Source organism: Bos indicus x Bos taurus, chromosome X (assembly GCF_003369695.1).
Source record: "Bos indicus x Bos taurus breed Angus x Brahman F1 hybrid chromosome X, Bos_hybrid_MaternalHap_v2.0, whole genome shotgun sequence".
Classification (NCBI taxonomy): domain Eukaryota; kingdom Metazoa; phylum Chordata; class Mammalia; order Artiodactyla; family Bovidae; genus Bos; species Bos indicus x Bos taurus.
In genome coordinates, this window is record NC_040105.1 from 128,642,508 (window position 1) to 128,660,609 (window position 18,102).

Consider the following 18,102-nt stretch of genomic DNA (forward strand, 5'->3'; position numbering starts at 1 on the left):
ATCAGGACCTCTGCTAAGGCGCAAGTGTGGTAGTCATTTTGTATAGACAGGGCTCTGGAAGCCTAGAAGCAGGAGCCATCAGCTCTTTTGTGTGGGGGGATGCAGATCCATGAAGGTTTTCCAAGAAGAGGTGCTATCTCAGCTGAGTTCTGTTTTTATTTTTTAATATTTATTTGGTTGCACCGGGTCTCAGTTGCTGCATGCGGGATCTTTAGTTGTGGCATGCGAACTCTTAAGTTTTGGCATGTGGGATCTAGTTCCCTGACCAGGAATTGAACCTGGACTCCCTGCATTGGGAGTGAGGAGTCTTAGCCACTGGACCATCAGGGAAGTCTCCTCAGCTGAATTTTTTTTCTTAGCTGAATTTTGATGGAAAATTATGAACGACTTTCCAAGGAATGGAGGGGAATGAAAAGTATTCCCAGCAGGGGCAGGGTGAAGATGCAGGCATGATGGAGAATGGTGATGCATTCTTGTGGGGCCAAGCACTAGATACAGGGTAGGGAAAGGCCAGTGAGAAAGCTGGTAATGGAGACTCTGGCCCAATAGCAAAAATCCAGAGCTGTTGAGTGACTTGGCAATTGATCTGGAAAGCAATACGGTACCGATGGGGGGAGAGGTGCAAGGTTAAGCAGGGGAGGGACATTGTTCAAGTGATGTGAAAGGCTCACTGTGATGGCTGTGGGATGGCTGGGTATGGTAGGGGAGAAACTGGAGGGCTGCAGGACAATCAAGTATTAAGGAAGGAAGCCACATCCTACTCCTTATCCGCATATTTGGCAACCAAAGCAGCTCCTCAGCGGGCCATCTCTTGGCCATCTCATCCCAAAGCTGAGAGAGTGAACGGGGTTTGTGTAGTTTCTGGCTTGGAAGCCAGCAGCAGTGAGCATATACTTTGTTCTCTCTGCCTGCCAGCGAGCGACCCCAGTGCCACCTCAGGAGAAATGCCTCACCTGGAAAAACCAACTCTACCAAATACAAGCCAAAACATTTTGGCTTGTATATCTCTCCTCCCTCTCAGGCTGGGTAGCATCTGGCATGTAGTAGGTGCTCAATGAGCATTTATTAATCTGAAATAGGGACATTCATATGGGATTCGGGCTTCCCAGGTGACGCTAGTGGGAAAAAACCCATCTGCCAACACAGGAGACATAAGAGATAAGGATTCAATCCCTGGGTCAAGAAGATCCCCTGGGGTAGGGAATGGCAACCCACTCCAGTACTCTTGCCTGGAGAATCCCAAGGACAGAGGAGCCTGGTGGGCTACTGTCCATAGGGTTGCAAAGAGTCAGACATGACTGAAGCGACTTAGCATGCACGCACGCATATGACTATAAAAGCTGGCTTAAAACTCAACATTAAAAAAACTAAGATCATTGCATCCAGTCCCATCGCTTCATGGCAAATAGATGGGGAAACAGTGGAAACAGTGGCAAACTTTATTTTCTGGGGCTCCAAAATCACTGCGGATGGTGACTGCAGCCATGAAATTAAAAGATGCTTGCTCCTTGGAAGAAAAGCTATGAACAACCTGGAGAGCATGTTAAAAAGCAGAGACATTACTTTGCCGACAAAGGTCCGTCTAGTCAAAGCTATGGTTTTTCCAGTAGTCATGTATGGATGTGAGAGTTGGACTAAAAAGAAAGCTGAGCACTGAAGAACTGATGTTTTTGAACTGTGGTGTTAGAGAAGACTCTTGAGTCCCTTGGACAGCAAGGAGATCAAACCAGTCAATCCCAAAGAAAATCAGTCCTGAATATTCATTGGAAGGACTGATGCTGAAGCTCTAATACTTGTGGCCACCTGATACAAAGAACTGACTCATTGGGAAAGATCCTGATGCTGGGAAAGATTGAAGGCAGGAGAAGGGGACGACAGAGGATGAGATGGTTGGATGACATCACTGACTCGATGGACATGAGTTTGCGCCAGGAGTTGATGATGATCCGGGAGTTGATGATGGACAGGGAAGCCTGCCATGTTCATGGGGTCGCAAAGAGTCAGACACGACTGAGTGACTGAACTGAACACATATGGGATTCAGTCAAAGGCCTTACATTTTTTTCAGTCTTGGTTCAGCTACTTAAGAGCTCTGCGGCTGTGGATAAGCCACATAACTTCAGTGAGACTTAGTTTGCTGATCTATTTTCAAAATCACTAAAATTTTCTATGAGAGTGTGCCTAGAAGCACTTTGCAAACTCTGAAGTACTCTATGACCCAAAGTTGGAGAAGGCAATGGCAATCCACTCCAGTACTCTTGCCTGGAAAATCCCATGGACGGAGGAGCCTGGTAGGCTGCAGTCCATGGGGTCGCTAAGAGTTGGACACGACTGAGTGACTTCACTTTCACTTTTCACTTTCATGCACTGAAGAAGGAAATGGCAACCCACTCCAGTGTTCTTGCCTGGAGAATCCCAGGGACGGCGGAGCCTGCTGGGCTGCCACCTATGGGGTCACACAGAGTCGGACACGACTGAAGCGAAAGTGGTGTATCCATAAAATGGGGTACTATCCATCCACAAAAAGGAAATGCTGACACATGCCACTACATGGGTGGATCTTAAAAAAAAAAAGCATAATGCTAGACACAAATGGCCACATATGACATGATTCCTTTTATGCAAAATGTCCAGAATTGGCAAATCTATAGAGACAGAAAGAAGATGAGTGGTTGCTAGGGGTTAGGGGGGAGAAGTGAATGGACTTTAATTGTTTAATGTGTTTTCTTTTGAGATGCTGAAAATATTCTGGAACTAGTTAGTGGTGATGGCTGCACACCATGGTGAATGAATTAAATGCCACCATTTTGTACACCTTTTTTTTTGGCCACACTAGGTGACTTGCAGGATCATATTTGCCTGACCTGGGATGGAACCCAGCCCCATGAGTAAAAGCAAAAGTCCTAATCACTGGACCACCAGGCAATTCCTGGTTAGTGTATTTTATCTCAATTTAAAAACCAAACCCAAAAGGCAATATGAAAGTTGATCATCCTGAGAAGTTGTTGATTCCTGCACTCTACCTGCAGCCCCCAGTCCATTTTTTGGCATTCAGAGAACTTACAGAGTAGGTGCATCTCCACTAAGGAGTGCAGAAAAACTGGAATGAGAGTGAGGGGGATGGGGAGGAGGAGAGCTACAGGCCATCAGAAAAGGGAAGCTAGATGGTATTTGTTTCACAGATTGCCAGTTGTTCACCCTGTTTGTATTTAAATGAAAGGAGGCTTTGAAGTGGGAGCTGCCTCTGAGCAGGGTTTGGGGTTCCTGACTTGTGTGGTAAAGTTCAGACTTGTCCAGATTCGTTTCTAGCCAGAGGTTACTGTTTCTGGTGGAAAAGGCTCAGGTTTTGGTTAATAATATATGAACAGGAAGAGCTGGAGTAAAATGGGGGACAAGGAATGAGTTCACCCTGTACTTGATGTGAAAGGAAGTTTTCTCTGATTTGGGCTGCATAGTTTGGGAGTATCTTTTTCTCATTTAAGGAGGTTGGGTTTCATTTTATTATTAACGTTGGTCCCATCTCAGATCGTATTCTCTTTGGGAAAGAACATCTTTAAGCAAATGCATCAGTGAATGAAAGTTAAAATTGCTGGGCTAAGTTCTAGCAATGCCTTGAGGACCTGATGATTATCAGTTTAAGGAAAACCTGGACCATTTGAAAGTCCCTCGAAAATGGCAGGAAATTCATTTGTACTGGAGTTTGCATGTTTAGAAAGAGTCCTCTCACAGTTGCAGAGTTAACCATTCTGCCAACCCACAGAAACTGAAGTCCCACTTACAGATGGGTCACAATCCGTCTGTTTATGCTGATGATCTCCAAGAGTTAATAAAATGTAGAAGAGTCTATAGTGAGCTTTCAAAACAACAGCTAGCTACTTTCTACAGCTCCTCACAGCCAACCACATCAACCAGGTTTACAAACAACAGTGTGTGTGTGGGGGGGAGTCTCAACAAACCCTATGAGGGTGATAATTGTAATGATGGTTCATATCTTCACCCTATGTAATTTTATGGGAATTGAGAGTCTAGCCAAATAATAAGTTCCAGCCCCTTTTATCTGCCCAGTTCCCAGCACACTCCCGAGGTGTCTGAGGCACTTCTCACCCTAACCTCTTACAGCAGATTGTAACAATAACAAGGGTAATGACAAGTTCCCAATCTGCACAATTCCCTTCATTAAGGAGCCCTGGGAGCTTCAAAAACATTCATTAATGGAATCTGACGAAGCTTAGAAGGTGGGAAGACTCACCCATTTCCAGTTTTCAGGTGGCTACGTGGAGACGGGGTCCTAGAGAGGTCTGAGTTTCTGTCAAGAGACTTAGGGGGTCCTTGGCTACCTTTATTCCATGTGACCTGGGAGTTATCTCTGGATCTGGGGGCACCCCCCAGCCGCATGCCAAGTGACTGTCCTTCTCTGGGCCTCAGTTTCCCTTTGTGCAGAAGGAGATTTGGGGCCAGAAAGTGAGTTTGGGCCAGAAGATTTCCAAGGTCAACCCTGAATCTGCCAGCGCGCCCCTCCCCCGCCCCGCCCACGCGGCAGTTGGGGCTGGGGGGTGGGTCCAGAACCTTCCGGTTTAGGGTTTGATTAGACTTGTAGCAGAACCAGCTTGGGGGTGTGGGGGTGTGGGTGGGCTGAGAATGCCTGCCACGTTTCCAAACAGGTGAGCACCGTTTGATGGAAAGCAGGTCTGAGGAGGCCAGGTGAGGCTCTAGGGCCAGCTCGTACTCTGCCTGCAGCAAACAATGAGATTAATGCCAGCGTTTTCCATTCCCAGCCCAGGAGCTGGGCGGTGAGGAGCGTCCTCTTGGCTGCGGGGCGGCAGCGGCAGGGGTGGGGTAGGGGGGATGGATTGCCGGGGTAGGTATCGAGACCAGAGGGCTCCGTCCGGCTTTGGCCCGCGGGCAGCGGGTCAGGGGGCGGCGCGCAGAAGGCCTAGGACTCGGACGTGGGTTTCAAGTCCCAGCCTCCCGGCCCGGTCCCCAGGGACTTGGGCCTTTCAAGCCGGAGAAGTTAGCCGGTCCTCTCCGGGTGGGGGGCGGCGGGCAGGCTCCCCGCCTCCCGGGAGGAGGGGAGGAGGGAGGAGTCCTGTGGGGCGTGTCGCGCGAGGGAGCGCCGCGCGCCCGGTGCGGCCCCCTAGGAAGTGGATTTGGTTGCTCCGGATCCAACCCCGCTTCCAGGTTTTCTCCCGTCCCGGCCCTGCGTGCTCCCGCCCGTCTCCGGCACCCCCCCCCCACCCCGCCGCCCGCCCCCCGCCCCCTCCCCCTGAGTGCCGCCCGCTGGGCCAAGTTTGTCGAGCGTCGCCGCGCACGCCGGCCAGTCAATCAGCGGTAAAGCTGAAGAGGGCACAGCCGCGCGGCCGAGGGCAGAGCGAGCCGAGCCGAGTCGAGCCAGCGGAGCGGACCAGCGCCGGGCAGCCCGAGCCGCGCGCCGCGAGCGCCCGCCGCCGCCCACGCCCTCCTCGGCCCCCGCGGCGCCTGCCACCTTCCCCTCCTTCCCCGCGCCCCTGTCCCGCCGCCGAGCAGCTCGCCCGGGTCGCTGCCCCCGCGGAGCCCGGAGGTCACCGGCCCGCGCCTCCGCTCCCTCTGGGCCGCGCAGCGCCTCCACGCATTCCTCCTCCTCCTGCTCCCCGGGCCGGGCTCCTGGCACCGGGGACCGTTGCCTGACGCGCGAGGCCCAGCTCCACTTTTCGCCCCGCGTCTCCTCCTCCTGTTCTCCTTCTCCAACTCCTCCAACTCCTTCGCCCTCTGGCTCCGCTCTCGAGCCCCTGTCTCCGAGCCCGCCCGCCCGCCACTTTCCGTCCGGTCCTAAAGGTGGGAGCGCGTCCGCCCCGGCCCGCACCATGGCACGGTTCGGCTTGCCCGCGCTGTTCTGCACCCTGGCCGCGCTCAGCGCCGCACTGCTGGCTGCCGAGCCCAAGTCGAAAAGTTGCTCGGAAGTGCGACGTCTCTACGTGTCCAAAGGCTTCGACAAGAACGATGCCCCCATGCACGAGATCAACGGTAGGTGGGAACCCCCGGGAGGCGAGCTCCAAGACGGGCACCCCGGAGAAGGGGCCGCGGCAGCTCCCTTGCCCCGCCGGTCTCCGCGCTGCCGGACGCAGGTAGCCGAGACGGAGAAATGGACGGGCGCGCTGGAGCGAGCCCCGGCGCAGAGCGTGCCCCGCGGCGCGGCGGCCCCCGGTGCGCCGCGGGCGGAGGGGCATCCCGGAGTTGCCCGGTGTCACTTTCGCGCTCTGCTTTCATCCCCAACCCCCTCCCACGGTCTCCCGGGTCCCAGGAAGCCCCAGAGGACTCTGGCCCGCAAAGTGCGTGTCACCGGCTCCCTCGCCTTTTCCGGGTTGAACTCCTTACTGGGCTCCCCGCTTTGTTGTCGGGGTGACTAGAGGTCGGGTGGGGGTGGGGGCCGCCAGTGAGGGGGTTTCTAGAACTTGCCAGATTCCCGGGGGCGCGAAACGTGGAATTTGAGTTGATGTTTCATTGATTTTCTTTAAAATCTCCCCGCCTCTCTCCACTCTCCGCCTCTCCCACCCCTGACATGGATTAGGACTTTTAGTAGCTCCAGCGGCTTTAGAAGTGGCCTTTAAAAAGAAAAACGACTCTCCAGCCCTCCAAACCCTGACTTTTGGGAACTCTCCTGCTTTCCGGAAGGTGTTGGACAAGAAGGGTATCCCCCCCCCCCTTTCTTTTTTTCTCACCTCATTTTAAGGGTTAATTGCACTTTCAATTACAAACCTTTGAAAGGACTGATTACAGGAAACCTAAATCTCAGTTTGGATATGGTTATGCAAATAGAGACGGTTTAGCCGGTGAAAAAGTTACCCGGATTTCGGCGCTGGGGATGAGTGGGGTGTTTGTGAAAGCCCGTCTCCGAGCGCCGGGGAGGCAGCTTTGCGTCGGGTGCCCTTCGGCCCTCCTCGCCAGGCGAGCGGCGGTGGCCGGGCCGGTCCCCTCTGGGTGGCACTCAAGCATTCTCAGAGAGGCCAACTGTTCCGCGCAGCCCCGCGGGCCGCGCTGGGGCAGGTAGCCTGTTCGCCCTGAGGATTCAGAAAGAATCACGAATCTAGCTGGCCGATGGCCAGCTTAACCTAACGGAGAAGTGAGCGATTCGAGCCCCGGGGGCCAAGCTCCATTCCGAACCTTTCATGGAAGTGAGCAGAGCGCGCCTTTGCCTCGCGGTGTTGGTCACACGGGTGGGGCGTGCAGGGGGGCGGCAGCCCCAGAGGAAATACTGTAATTTCAACCAGGCGCTTCCAAAGGCTTAGGAAGACTCGGGGGTCATTTTTTGGAAAGGGCTATTAATACCCTTGGAGATTAAGTGCAGTCATCAATTACACATAAATTACAAAGGTAATTGAGGGAAGTTGCTGGGCACTTTTTAAGAGTGTGACCGGCATCTATCTAGAAATAGAACCCAAGAAATCGGTGGAGCAGCCTAGGAGCCCACGGCACCTGGGCAGTTATCAAGTAACCCGCACATTACTGATTAGAGACTGTTTGCCCTTGAGCTGCTTGTCTTTGGGGGAGGTCAAGTCGGTCTTCTTAGCGGCACGAGTTTATTGGCTGGAGTGTCCTAAAAAAGCCCTCTTTCTTTCCCCTCTCCCTTCCGCCCCTCCTGAAAAAGTAAAGTTAAGCCAGCAGCCACTGAAGCTGGGAGGCTCCACAGGTCAGACCTAGGGTCTTTGTGCCCTGCGCGGTTTGGGCCCCGGGGCCCAGCGGAGATGATTGGCGTGAAGGTTACAGTTGTCATTCCCACGTTTTGAAGGGATAGATGCAGCGATGCACTTAATGGGAATGTGACAAGTTTTCATCTTCTGCCCATGCAAAACAGTATGTGCCTTTGAGGTGCACTGGAGGCGTTGGGGGAGTGGGTGCTGAAATTGCCCTCCCCACCTTCTCCAGCTTTGCTCTGTGCAGCCTTGCCAGGGAGGGACATCTTTCCCAGCCAGCATCTCAGGAAAAAGGACGTTTTCAGGGTGCTCAAGGACAGTGCTAGGTGTTCCCTTCGATTGTCATGGTCCCCAGAAAACACCTGAGGAATATTTTTGCATAAATGTTCCTCTGGACATATCCCCCCTTAAAGATAGGAGCGTTATTAGTGACCAGCAGCAGGAAATGGAAGCTAATGTGCTCACACCCAAAACATTTTATTCTTTTTGTCTTGTCCTTCATCTCCCTCCCAGGGCTGCTGCTTTTATTTCCCCTTTTGAATGACCTACTGGACTGCATTCTCCCGAGGAACAAAGGAAGTGCCTTTTTAGCTGGAATCCTTGGAAGACCACCAAGGACTTTAGCTCATGCAGTGCAATTTCGCACCACTTTCAACAATAACAAAAATGCATGACTGAATGGCTCAAAAATGTGGAGTGTTAGAGGCATTCATTTGAGTCTAGGACACTGTCACAACACAGACAGACCCAAGTAAATACCTTTAGATGGTCAGTATAGAAACAGGGGTAATCTTTACTATCACCCTGGCCTCTCCAGATGCCTACATTGTCCTTGTGTCCCCTATGCTCCACTCAGATAATTTTGGTCATTTGGGAGAGCATAGTCAATGGGGTGATTTGAATGAATTAATTGCCAGGCACTTTCCTTGGTTGAGGCGGGAGGTGTGTGTATTTTCTTAAGCGCAAAAAGTCCGCGATTGTTTTCCAGGCAAAGGGTCACGGCGTCTGAGTGCCTAGCCCCAGGCTTAGCCCAAGTTGAAGGTTTGATTCCCAACGGCCTTGCACTTGCCTTCTAGAGGTTTGAACAGGCTTTGAGACTACTCCACGTTCTTAAGGACTCTCAGTCTTTTAAGATCATAATTAAGATAATTTGATGTGCTCTCAAGGGTGTCAGGGAATACACCAGGCTGACAGGGCCTCCAACCTAGGTCTTTCTTGCACTGCCTATCCACTTGACCCCTGTACTTACCAAATAATGGGCAGCTCAGATGCCATGATCAAAAGGCATCTTTAACACAAAATATAGATTTTTACTCAGCTTTCAATGGGCATACCTTCTGGAACACGTAGTATGTGCAATTTTCCTGGAGGCACTCAGCATCGTGGAGGCAGCAAAGAGGACAGGAGGGCTCTGCCACTAGGAACTTACCAGGTAATAGGGAGATAAGCTGTGTATACACATGATGGGAATACAACATGGTGTGTGATAAGTACCATATGAGTGGTGCAGGTGAGGAGAAAGGAGGGCCTGGGGAGTTCAGGGGAGAAGGGATTTGGGACTAGGGTATTAACTCACTAATGGTAGTTCAATAGTTAAAAAAGAAAATAATATTTATGGTGAAAAATTGTAAAATCTTAGCATTCTCATTGTGCCTCCCTCCAGAAGGACAGGATAAAGGACATGCAACAGTTGGCATTTTATTACTCATCTAATCTTTGCTTCAAATTATCTTGAGGAGTGAGCCAGTTTGGTTAGAAACCTTAAGCTTGCCAAGGTGAGATGGAAGGCTACCAAGGAGAACTTGGCATCATAGTTGTGATTTGGGAGTTTGTTTTCCTGTTCCCATTTACGTTTATGACCAGTGCACCTGTGAGTGTGCTTGCACACTCATGTGTATATCTCCAAGGGAATCGCATAAGCTATGCTAGGATTACGTGGGAGAATGTGTGTGGGAGAAGTAGGAATACTTTCTGCTATTGCATTGATTATTACATGTAAGACACACAGCATGTCTTCAAGGTTGTATTCCCTCTTACATACTTTAACTCTGTGGGTTAGATTTTGCTGAGAACTTGTGATTTTTCTCACCTGTCAGTATAGAAATTGTCCCAAGTTTCCTGGACATGCTCAGAAAAGAATTTAGGAAAAGTTCTAGCTTACGCAGCCCAGTCTCTAGTTAGAACATACAAATATAAAATGTTTGATTCAGCATAATTACTATTTTCCTTTTTGATTTGACTCACATTGGGTTGCATGCAATTTCAGGATTAGCTGGAGACTAGACTGAGGAATGAAAAAGGAAGTTTTCTTTTGTTGTCTCAACAAGGGAAACAGCATCAGTGTTCATCTAAGTCAGTTGGCTCCTGAATAACATCATCTGTTTTAGCACTGAATTGGTTGGCAGTATATGTTTTCCAAAAATGCATTTTGGTCTCAGTGAAAGATGGGTGGCTATTAAGTGCTTTCTCTGGGCCTGGTCCTAAACATGATCATCCCAACTCCCATAGAGGGCTGGTTTTGGAAACATAGGCTATGAGAGAACCTATACTTGTGCACTCAGTGGTGTTTAACTCTCTGTGACCCCATGGGCTGTAGCCCACTAGGCTCCTCTGTCCATGAGATTATCCCAGCAAGAATACTGAAGTGGGTTTCCATGCCCCCCTCCAGGATATCTTCCTGATCCAGGGATCAAACCTGTGTCTCCTGCATTGGCAGGCAGATTCTTTACCCCTGAACTACCTGGGAAGCCCATGAAAGAACCAGTAACTAACTAAAGACCATCATCACAGCACTATGCTGATGCTGTACCCTAATGGAGACAATCTAATGTTAACTGTAAATTGTATTTCCTGGGCCATGGGGAGCCAAAGATAGCTTCTGAGGAGGGGAATGTTATTAGTCATACTGTTTCTGGAAGATAACTAGTGGCGCACTGGGAGTTCAGGGTTGGTGAGGCAAGGGGGATAAAGGTAGGGAGGCTGTTTTAAAGAGTTCTTAACTGGTCTACCTGCCTCTGGTCTGTCCCCCTTCCCCATTCCATCCTGAGTATCACCAGCTTCCTTTCCCTTCAGCAGTGCTGTGAGTGGAGTCATTCCTCCGCTTTGAGCTTCCCTGGCTTCAAGCATCTCAAATGATAGTTTCATTGAGTCACTCCTGAACCCCCCCAGGGTTATGTGCCTCCTTCTGAAACCCAGGCTTGAATCAGATCCATGGTCTTTGCACCCAGCTGTCTTGTATCATAGTTCATCGTGTGCGCAGGCACACGTGTGTCGTCTTGCCTCAGCTGTAAGTAAACCGAGGGCACGAGCTCCTGGTGTGTTGCGTGCCCAGTGGTCCCAGGTACAGGAGCGCAGTGCAGTATTTGTTAAACGTGTGTGTATGGTGGGAGGGGGAAGGAGTCACACAGACAATTAGATCACGTTGTCTGGCAGGACACCAGTGCTATCTCGGATTATGCTGCCTTGATAATAGATCGTCATCCCATGGTCTCTTGCTCTTCTGGGAAACTTTTAGGTCTAAACATTCTGAAAAGCAGTACATTTAGAGTAAACCTCCTAGAAATGTTATTATAACTTGGAGACTGTTTTTATTCTTTGATGGGACTACTCGTCTTTACCACTTCATTAATAACTGAGTGTCATACGAATTTTTCAGAAGGATTTGGAATTCTGATTTTCTTCCTGGTTTCTTTAAGAAACAAACCATTGAGACTTTTGTGATTAGGCAATTTAAAGCAAATGGAGAAGAGTAACACCTTAGATTTCAGCATATAGAGCTGTTTGATGTACATCAAGGACCTTTTAAAAAAATCTTGTTTGTTGTCTTTACCAAGGTGAACAACACAGGCTTCAGGATATCGCTAGTTTATATAAGCAGGGACTTCCCTGGCGGGCCAGTGGTTAGGACTCCATGCTTTCATTGCCAAGGGCCTGGGTTCAATCCCTGGTCAGGGCACTAAGATCCCACAAGCAATGCAGTGTGACCCCCCCCAAAAAAATGTTTTTTTATATAAGCAGACACACTAAAATGTGAACAGGTAAAAACTAGCATTTTCAATTCCACTTGGTTAAACATCTGTTTCTTACTATAGAGAACATGAAAGTGCAGAAAATTCATGAAGCGATTCCATCCTGGAGGTAATTTGAAATATTATATTTAATTTCTGATGCATTTAATTCAGCAATCTGGTGGGAGAGAAAAATCAAAGAGATCCATCAGCCAGGTATTCAACTTTTGAAAAAGAAACTCTAACAAATGTTAGAAATTAGGGAAAAAATTGAATGGAAGAGTTTAAAAAAAAAGTCAATAACCTCCAGGAAGCCTGGAAACTATGTAAAAACATCTTATTGGAAGCCCAGATAAATGTGTGCCAAACATCAAAAAGACCAGCTGCTTGGGGGAAGAAAAAAAGAACCCGGCATGACTAACTGGCAGAGTAAAAGAGGCTGCTTCAGGGAAAAAGGCATCTTTCACAAAATGGGAAGAGTTTAGGAAGTCCGTGAGGTATAGCAGGGCAGGTACAAACTAGAAATTAAGTGAGCCGAAAGAGAATCGGAGGTGAGCCTTGCCAGGGACTTGAAAGAGGGCCCAGGTGATGGTAATGGTGAAAAGGGTGGGCTTGGTGAGTCCAGCCTCTCCGAGGAAAAGCAATATGGCTTCTTTAAGGGGCAGCCATGCCTGATTAACCTCCCAGAGTTCTTTGAGAGAAAAGAACCAAGTGCATACAGGGAAACAGACCTCGTTTAGACTGTCAAGAATTAGGCAATGGGATTCCAAGGCAGAGTATATTCAGGAAATTCATTTACTTTGGGATAGGTGAGAATGTTTGTTTATTGCAGAAAGGAAAAGGGAAGGGAGGGGGAGAGGGAAGAAACCCCACTGTCCTAGGTGGAGTAGTTGACATGGAAAGACCATGGTTTCTTAGAAAGAGCGGGTCTAGCCCAGCTCTGTGACAAAGTAGTTATTTGATCCCTTTGGTCAGGTTCTTTCACCTCCATCTGAAAAATGGGTGTGGGGTTGTTAGAAGACTGGATTACATCAGGGATTCTCAACCCTGGCCATGCTTTAGAACCACCTGGAGAGCTTTTAAAATCTACTAGTGCCTGGGGTACTACCCCCAGGCCAATTAAATCATACTTTTTGGCAGTAGGGCTAGGTAAGTTTTCAATTTTTCTTTTCTTTTCTTCCTTTGGCCATGCTGCCCGGCACGTGGGATCTTAGTTCCCCTACCAGGGGTTGAACCCTCACCCCCTGCGTTTGAAGTCCCTTGTAATTTTTTCAAAGCTCCTCAGTGGTTCTGATGAGCAGCCATGGTTGAGAAACAGTGCCCTAGATGATCTGAGGTCCCTTTCACCTCAGATTCTGTGATATTGAATAAATAAATTTCATCACAAACTTATCTCAGAAGAATGCTTTGATTGAGATCCAGTGCATGCTTGTTTTGATTTTGGTTAACTTGGTTTTAAGAGAAGGATCTGTTAAACTTGGGAAAAATATTTTGTAGTCAAGATGCAAGTACATGCCATCACCAGTGATGCTTTGCTGATGGTTGAGAAATAAAGACTAGGACACTGAAAGTACTTTGGAGAGATTTAGACAGGAATCCAGCCTTGCTGTTGTTTATTGATTAAGTGTCAGTGTGCTGGGTGATACTTCTTCCCTTTATCTTTATTGGTAAAATAAAAAAAATCTCTTTATCCCTTACTTTAATGTCCTCTTTGCCATGTGTTTATTCTCTTCAAGTATCTTATCAAGAAATAGAAGTACAGTAAATCCCTAGGCTTCTGGCCGGCATAATCATCCAGAACGCAGCTGGGAATGTGGAAGTAAGCAGAAAAGCTAAATGATGGAAACAGCTGTCATAAAGCCAATGCATTCTACTTGGAGAAAAAGGCCTTCGGAAATTTATCATCCCCGATCATTGATTGAATGCCTTTTGTATCAAGCAGAATGCTAGGTGCTGGGGATTCAAAGATTTTGTTCAAAACCAGAATCCAGCTTTTTGGAGGCTGCTGCTGCTGCTGCTAAGTCACTTCAGTCGTGTCCGACTCTGTGTGACCCCATAGACGGCAGCCCACCAGGCTCCCCTGTCCCTGGGATCCTCCAGGCAAGAACACTGCAGTGGGTTGCCATTTCCTTCTCCAATGCATGAAAGTGAAAAGTGAAAGTGAAGTCGCTCAGTCGTGTCCGACTCTTAGAGACCCCATGGATGGAGGCCCACCAGGCTCCTCCGTGCATGGGATTTTCCAGGCAAGAGTACTGGAGTGGGGTGCCATTGCCTTCTCCATTTTTGGAGGCACTTATATTCAAATTTGGTAGATAGGGTTTATAGGTAAGAAGATAAAAACCTTAAGTCACCTGGCTTCCCAGTCCAAAACTGACTAGGAGTAGGCATAGGAGTAGCCAGTAGTGCCGGTTGGAGAATGGATGGATCAGAGGAACGGGTAGATTCAGAGGCTTGACATCTGGGAGGAGTGAGAGATGATTGTGAAACAGGTTGGGTGGCCAGAGGCTGAATAGTAGACCCAGAACTTGCTGATCATTGGCAGTTGGAGCCCTATTAGGATGGGTGAATACTCAGAGACACCTCTCTAACCATTGAGGGCACTGGTATATTTCAGGGCAGTATTAAATAATTGTGTTTGGAATATTCTGATTTAAAGCTTAAGAAAGTGTGTGTGTGTGTGTGTGTGTTTGACTATACCGCATAGGTTATGGAATCTTAGTTACCTGACCAGGGATCGAACCCACATCTCCCTGCAGTAAAAGCACAGTCTTAATCACTGGACTGCCAAAAAAGTCCCAGAAAGTAGATTTTAGAAAAAGTGGACGCCTTCAAAATACAGACATTGCCCTTGAAGGCATATTGCCTTTTTAGAGCACCTAGTTTCCCAACAGTGCTGGGTCAATAAGGAGTCAATTCTGTGTGTCACTTTGTCGTTTTCTAGGGGGGGAAAAAAAGTTAAAGGCTGTGTATCTTTCTGACCCAGGGATCAAACCTGGGTCTTCTGCATGGCACACAGATTCTTTACCATCTCAGCCACCAGGGAAGCCCATTAATAATTCAGGGGTTTACTCATGGTCAGAACTTTTGGTTGGTGATTTTGTTGCTCTGAACTTTGTCTTATAAGCTCCCTAGAACGTCCCAGGTAGATTTTGTTCTTATACTCTCACCACCTGCTAAACTCACCTTGGGAAACTGACATTCTGACCTGAAGTCATCAAAGGCAAGGGTTGGTTTTGAGTTAGAGGTGACAGGTTTTTGTTTTTTTTTTTAATTGAGTGTGATATTCCTTTTTCATCAGTCAGGTTTTCTTTCTTTCTTTTAACAGATTTATTCTTATTTATTTATTTTTGGCTGCGCTGGGTCTTCATTGCTGCACAGACTTTCTGTAGTTGGGGCGATCGGGGGCTACTCTTTAGTTGTGGAGTTCAGGCTCCAGGGCACGTAGGCTTCTGTAGTTGTGACACACCAGCTTAGTTGCCCCCATGGCATATAAGATCTTCCCAGACCAGGGATCGAGCTCACGTCCCCTGCATTGGCAGGTGGATTCTTAACCACTGGACCACCAAGGAAACCCGTGACAGGTTTAAATATGTGTATGTTGGTTTCCCTTGAAAACATTTACCAAACTAAGTAAATGGATAATCATATATAAAGACACAGTAGAAGTTAAGGACAGGGGTACTGTATTAAAAGTGAGGACACATTTGAGGATTCCCATCTCTGATGAGGTGGCTGTTTGAACCTTTAAAGAAAAAGAAGCCATTCTTGACAGCTCACACATGCTCTGAGAGGCTGTGTAGCTCCAGGTTCTATCACACTGCCTGGCACATGATAGGTGTTAGAAATGTTTGTGGTTGACGAATAAGTTCAAGCATGATTTGTGACTTTGGTAAATTCCTTCGAGGAATGAATATTTCTATTTATCCATCCCTTTTAATTCAATAAATTTTAACTATTTATAAAATTTCAAATATATTCAGTACTAGATGCTTAAGTTAGAAAAATAACCTTTTTTTAAAAAAAACAAAAACCAACTTGTAGTGTTTATTTTTCAGTTTGTCCAGAGATGGGAGCTAAGTATTTCACGTGCTTTGTCTTCATCCTGGTGGACAAATGGTTGCTGCTTCTTACATTGTCTGTTTCAGACGTTAACAGCAACTCCACTGTACCTGCTGAGGTGCTTCTAGAGAAAAAGAACCATTGCTCCTGTTCCTTGCTTTGGCTTCTCAGCCTGGTGTTGATGTCCTTCCCCTTCTTCAGGCAGCTCAGGTTGGGCCCCAGGCAGGATCGCCTGTCTTTGTCTAGTCTAGCTCAAGGTCACCTGGTTCCCGCCAACCCCGCGGCCATTCTTTTCATGCCGGTCCTTTCTCCTCCCAGCTACTTTGTCCGTTGGCTTTTGCAAGCCTCTTTAAGCCTGGCTTCTTCTTGATGTTGGGCTTCTGTCTACATACAGGAGCAGCCTAGGAAGTGGTTTCTCTTGGACTGCAAAGGTTTCCTTAGTTCTCCAAACCCTTGACGTCGGCATCCCAGCAAGCATTAAGCCACAGAAAAAATTTTTTCCCTTCAGTTATTGTTTCTATTCCACCACCCGGGTTTGTCTCCATTGAGTTTTCAGTCTGGTGTTTGGTTAGAGATGAAAACAAAGCACTGTGTCCTTGCAAACTGCAGTGTGAAGCATGTGGTTAACAGTTACTACTTGCAATGGTCCAGCCTGAGTGGGAGTATCGTTTTTCTTGGCAGTCACTTCACAGAAAGTCCTGCCTCTTTGGTGCCAGAATAAGCAGTCATTACATTCCTTACAATTTATAGTCAAATTATTATCTACTATTGTTAAAATTGCCTTAATTATAGAATATTTCCCCATGCAAAGATTTTAAAAAGCAATGCAAGACAACTTTTCACTGGTGTACTTCAGAAATGGTCCTTAAAAATCACTCGCTGACTAGGATGTCAGAAGCTATGATGAGGAATAGTTTTTTTGTGTGTTTATGGGGAGACATTTTTTTTAAGGGGAGGTGTGTGGTGGGTTCATTTTAAACTGAATCTGAGCTAAATGCCCCCAGCTGGCTGGTTTGTTAATATTCTGCCTTGTTTATCCTCAGTTTGGAACTAATTTTTTTTTCCCCCTGCCCCTTCAGGTCCCATGGGCCTGAATACATTCTGGGAAGAAGGCTCTACTGGTGGGAGGTGGATTTATCATTAAGCCGTGTGGTGATGGGAGAAGATGGTCTTGTATCTTTCAGTTCGGAGGGCAAATGAAGAAACCAGAACCTTCCAAAATAAGAGACTGTCCATTTTCTTGTGATCAGCACACAGATTGAGATGACTGTGGGAAATGTTTGTTTAGATTCTTCCAGAAGCTCTGCCTTTGGGCTCTGCTTTCAAGATGTATCCAAGAATCTGTCTTCCTCTTTACCACCCCGATAACTACAGTCCTGATCTCATCCCCCATCACTTCTTCCCTGGATTATCACAGTTGGCTCTGACACATCTCTGCTCTGGCTCTCACTCCCTCCTCTTCCCCATCAGTGTATTCCCAGCACATCAGCCAGTGTGATACTATTCTGTTAAACCTCACTGGGATCTTATCACTTTTGCTCAAAGAGCTCCAGTGACTCCCCTTGCCACCCAGACGGAAAGCCAGAGCTTAGGGAGCCTTACAGGGTCTGCCTCTTGCCCCCTCCCATGCCAGATGGTACTGTCTTCTTTATGTTTTTTATTGTTGTCTCCACATGCTGGTCTATCTTCCTTCTGGGTTTTGCTTACCTGTCACCTTCATGGGGAAGTCTTTCCTGACTTCTGTGTGAACTAGAATGCCCACCTCCACATAAACTTTGTCTCTCTCCCTCACTGCTCTATTCGGATCTCACAATCTGACCCGAGGGCAGGGACTTTGCCTCTTTAGTCACTGTCCTATCTACACCTGGTGTCTAGCGCATTGCCTGGTACTCGGGTGTTCACTGAATGAATGAATGCATGAGTGAGTACTCCTGGCAAGTAGCATGTGGTTTACCCTCCAAAAGCCTTTTCCTAAGAACATCCTACTTGTCAGTGTGAGGCTACATACCTTACCCTCCCTCTGTAGAAAGAGGGTGCCTAGGCTGAAGGTTTATTTAGCAACTGTTTACCAAGTGCCTCTGAATTGAGGGGCATCATCCTGGGCACTGGGGGTAAGGCAGCCTTACTAGTGCCTTATACAGGCCTGGCCTCAACATGCATGGGGCTTACGGTCTCAATGAGGAGACTGATATTGACTTGACAAATCTCCAAATCAGTATTTAGTGACAGCTGTGATAACTTCTTCCAAGGAGAAGCCCTTGAGCTTGGGTGAATGATAATCAGAGTGAAGCAGAGTGTTTTGGGACTTTAGAACCTGTACTTAGGCCCATAGGGCTCTTCTCACTTCCTAGGAGGTGTGCGTTTTACAC

At 47.9% G+C, this 18,102-nt stretch overlaps 1 protein-coding gene and 1 non-coding gene across 2 annotated transcripts in view; one reads left to right on the forward strand and one right to left on the reverse strand.

Moving 5' to 3' along the window:
* Positions 1–257: 257 nt before the first annotated feature.
* Positions 258–330, reverse strand: TRNAG-CCC. Its single transcript has one exon. It is a non-coding gene; the product is annotated as a tRNA-Gly (tRNA).
* A 4,990-nt stretch (positions 331–5,320) lies between these two features.
* Positions 5,321–18,102, forward strand: part of GPC4 (glypican 4) — a 110,381-nt gene continuing 97,599 nt past the window's right edge. The window contains exon 1 of the mRNA XM_027533704.1: positions 5,321–6,000. Within this exon, the coding sequence (XP_027389505.1) occupies positions 5,841–6,000 (160 nt within the window). The 5' untranslated portion in view covers positions 5,321–5,840. The remainder of the gene's footprint in view (positions 6,001–18,102) is intronic.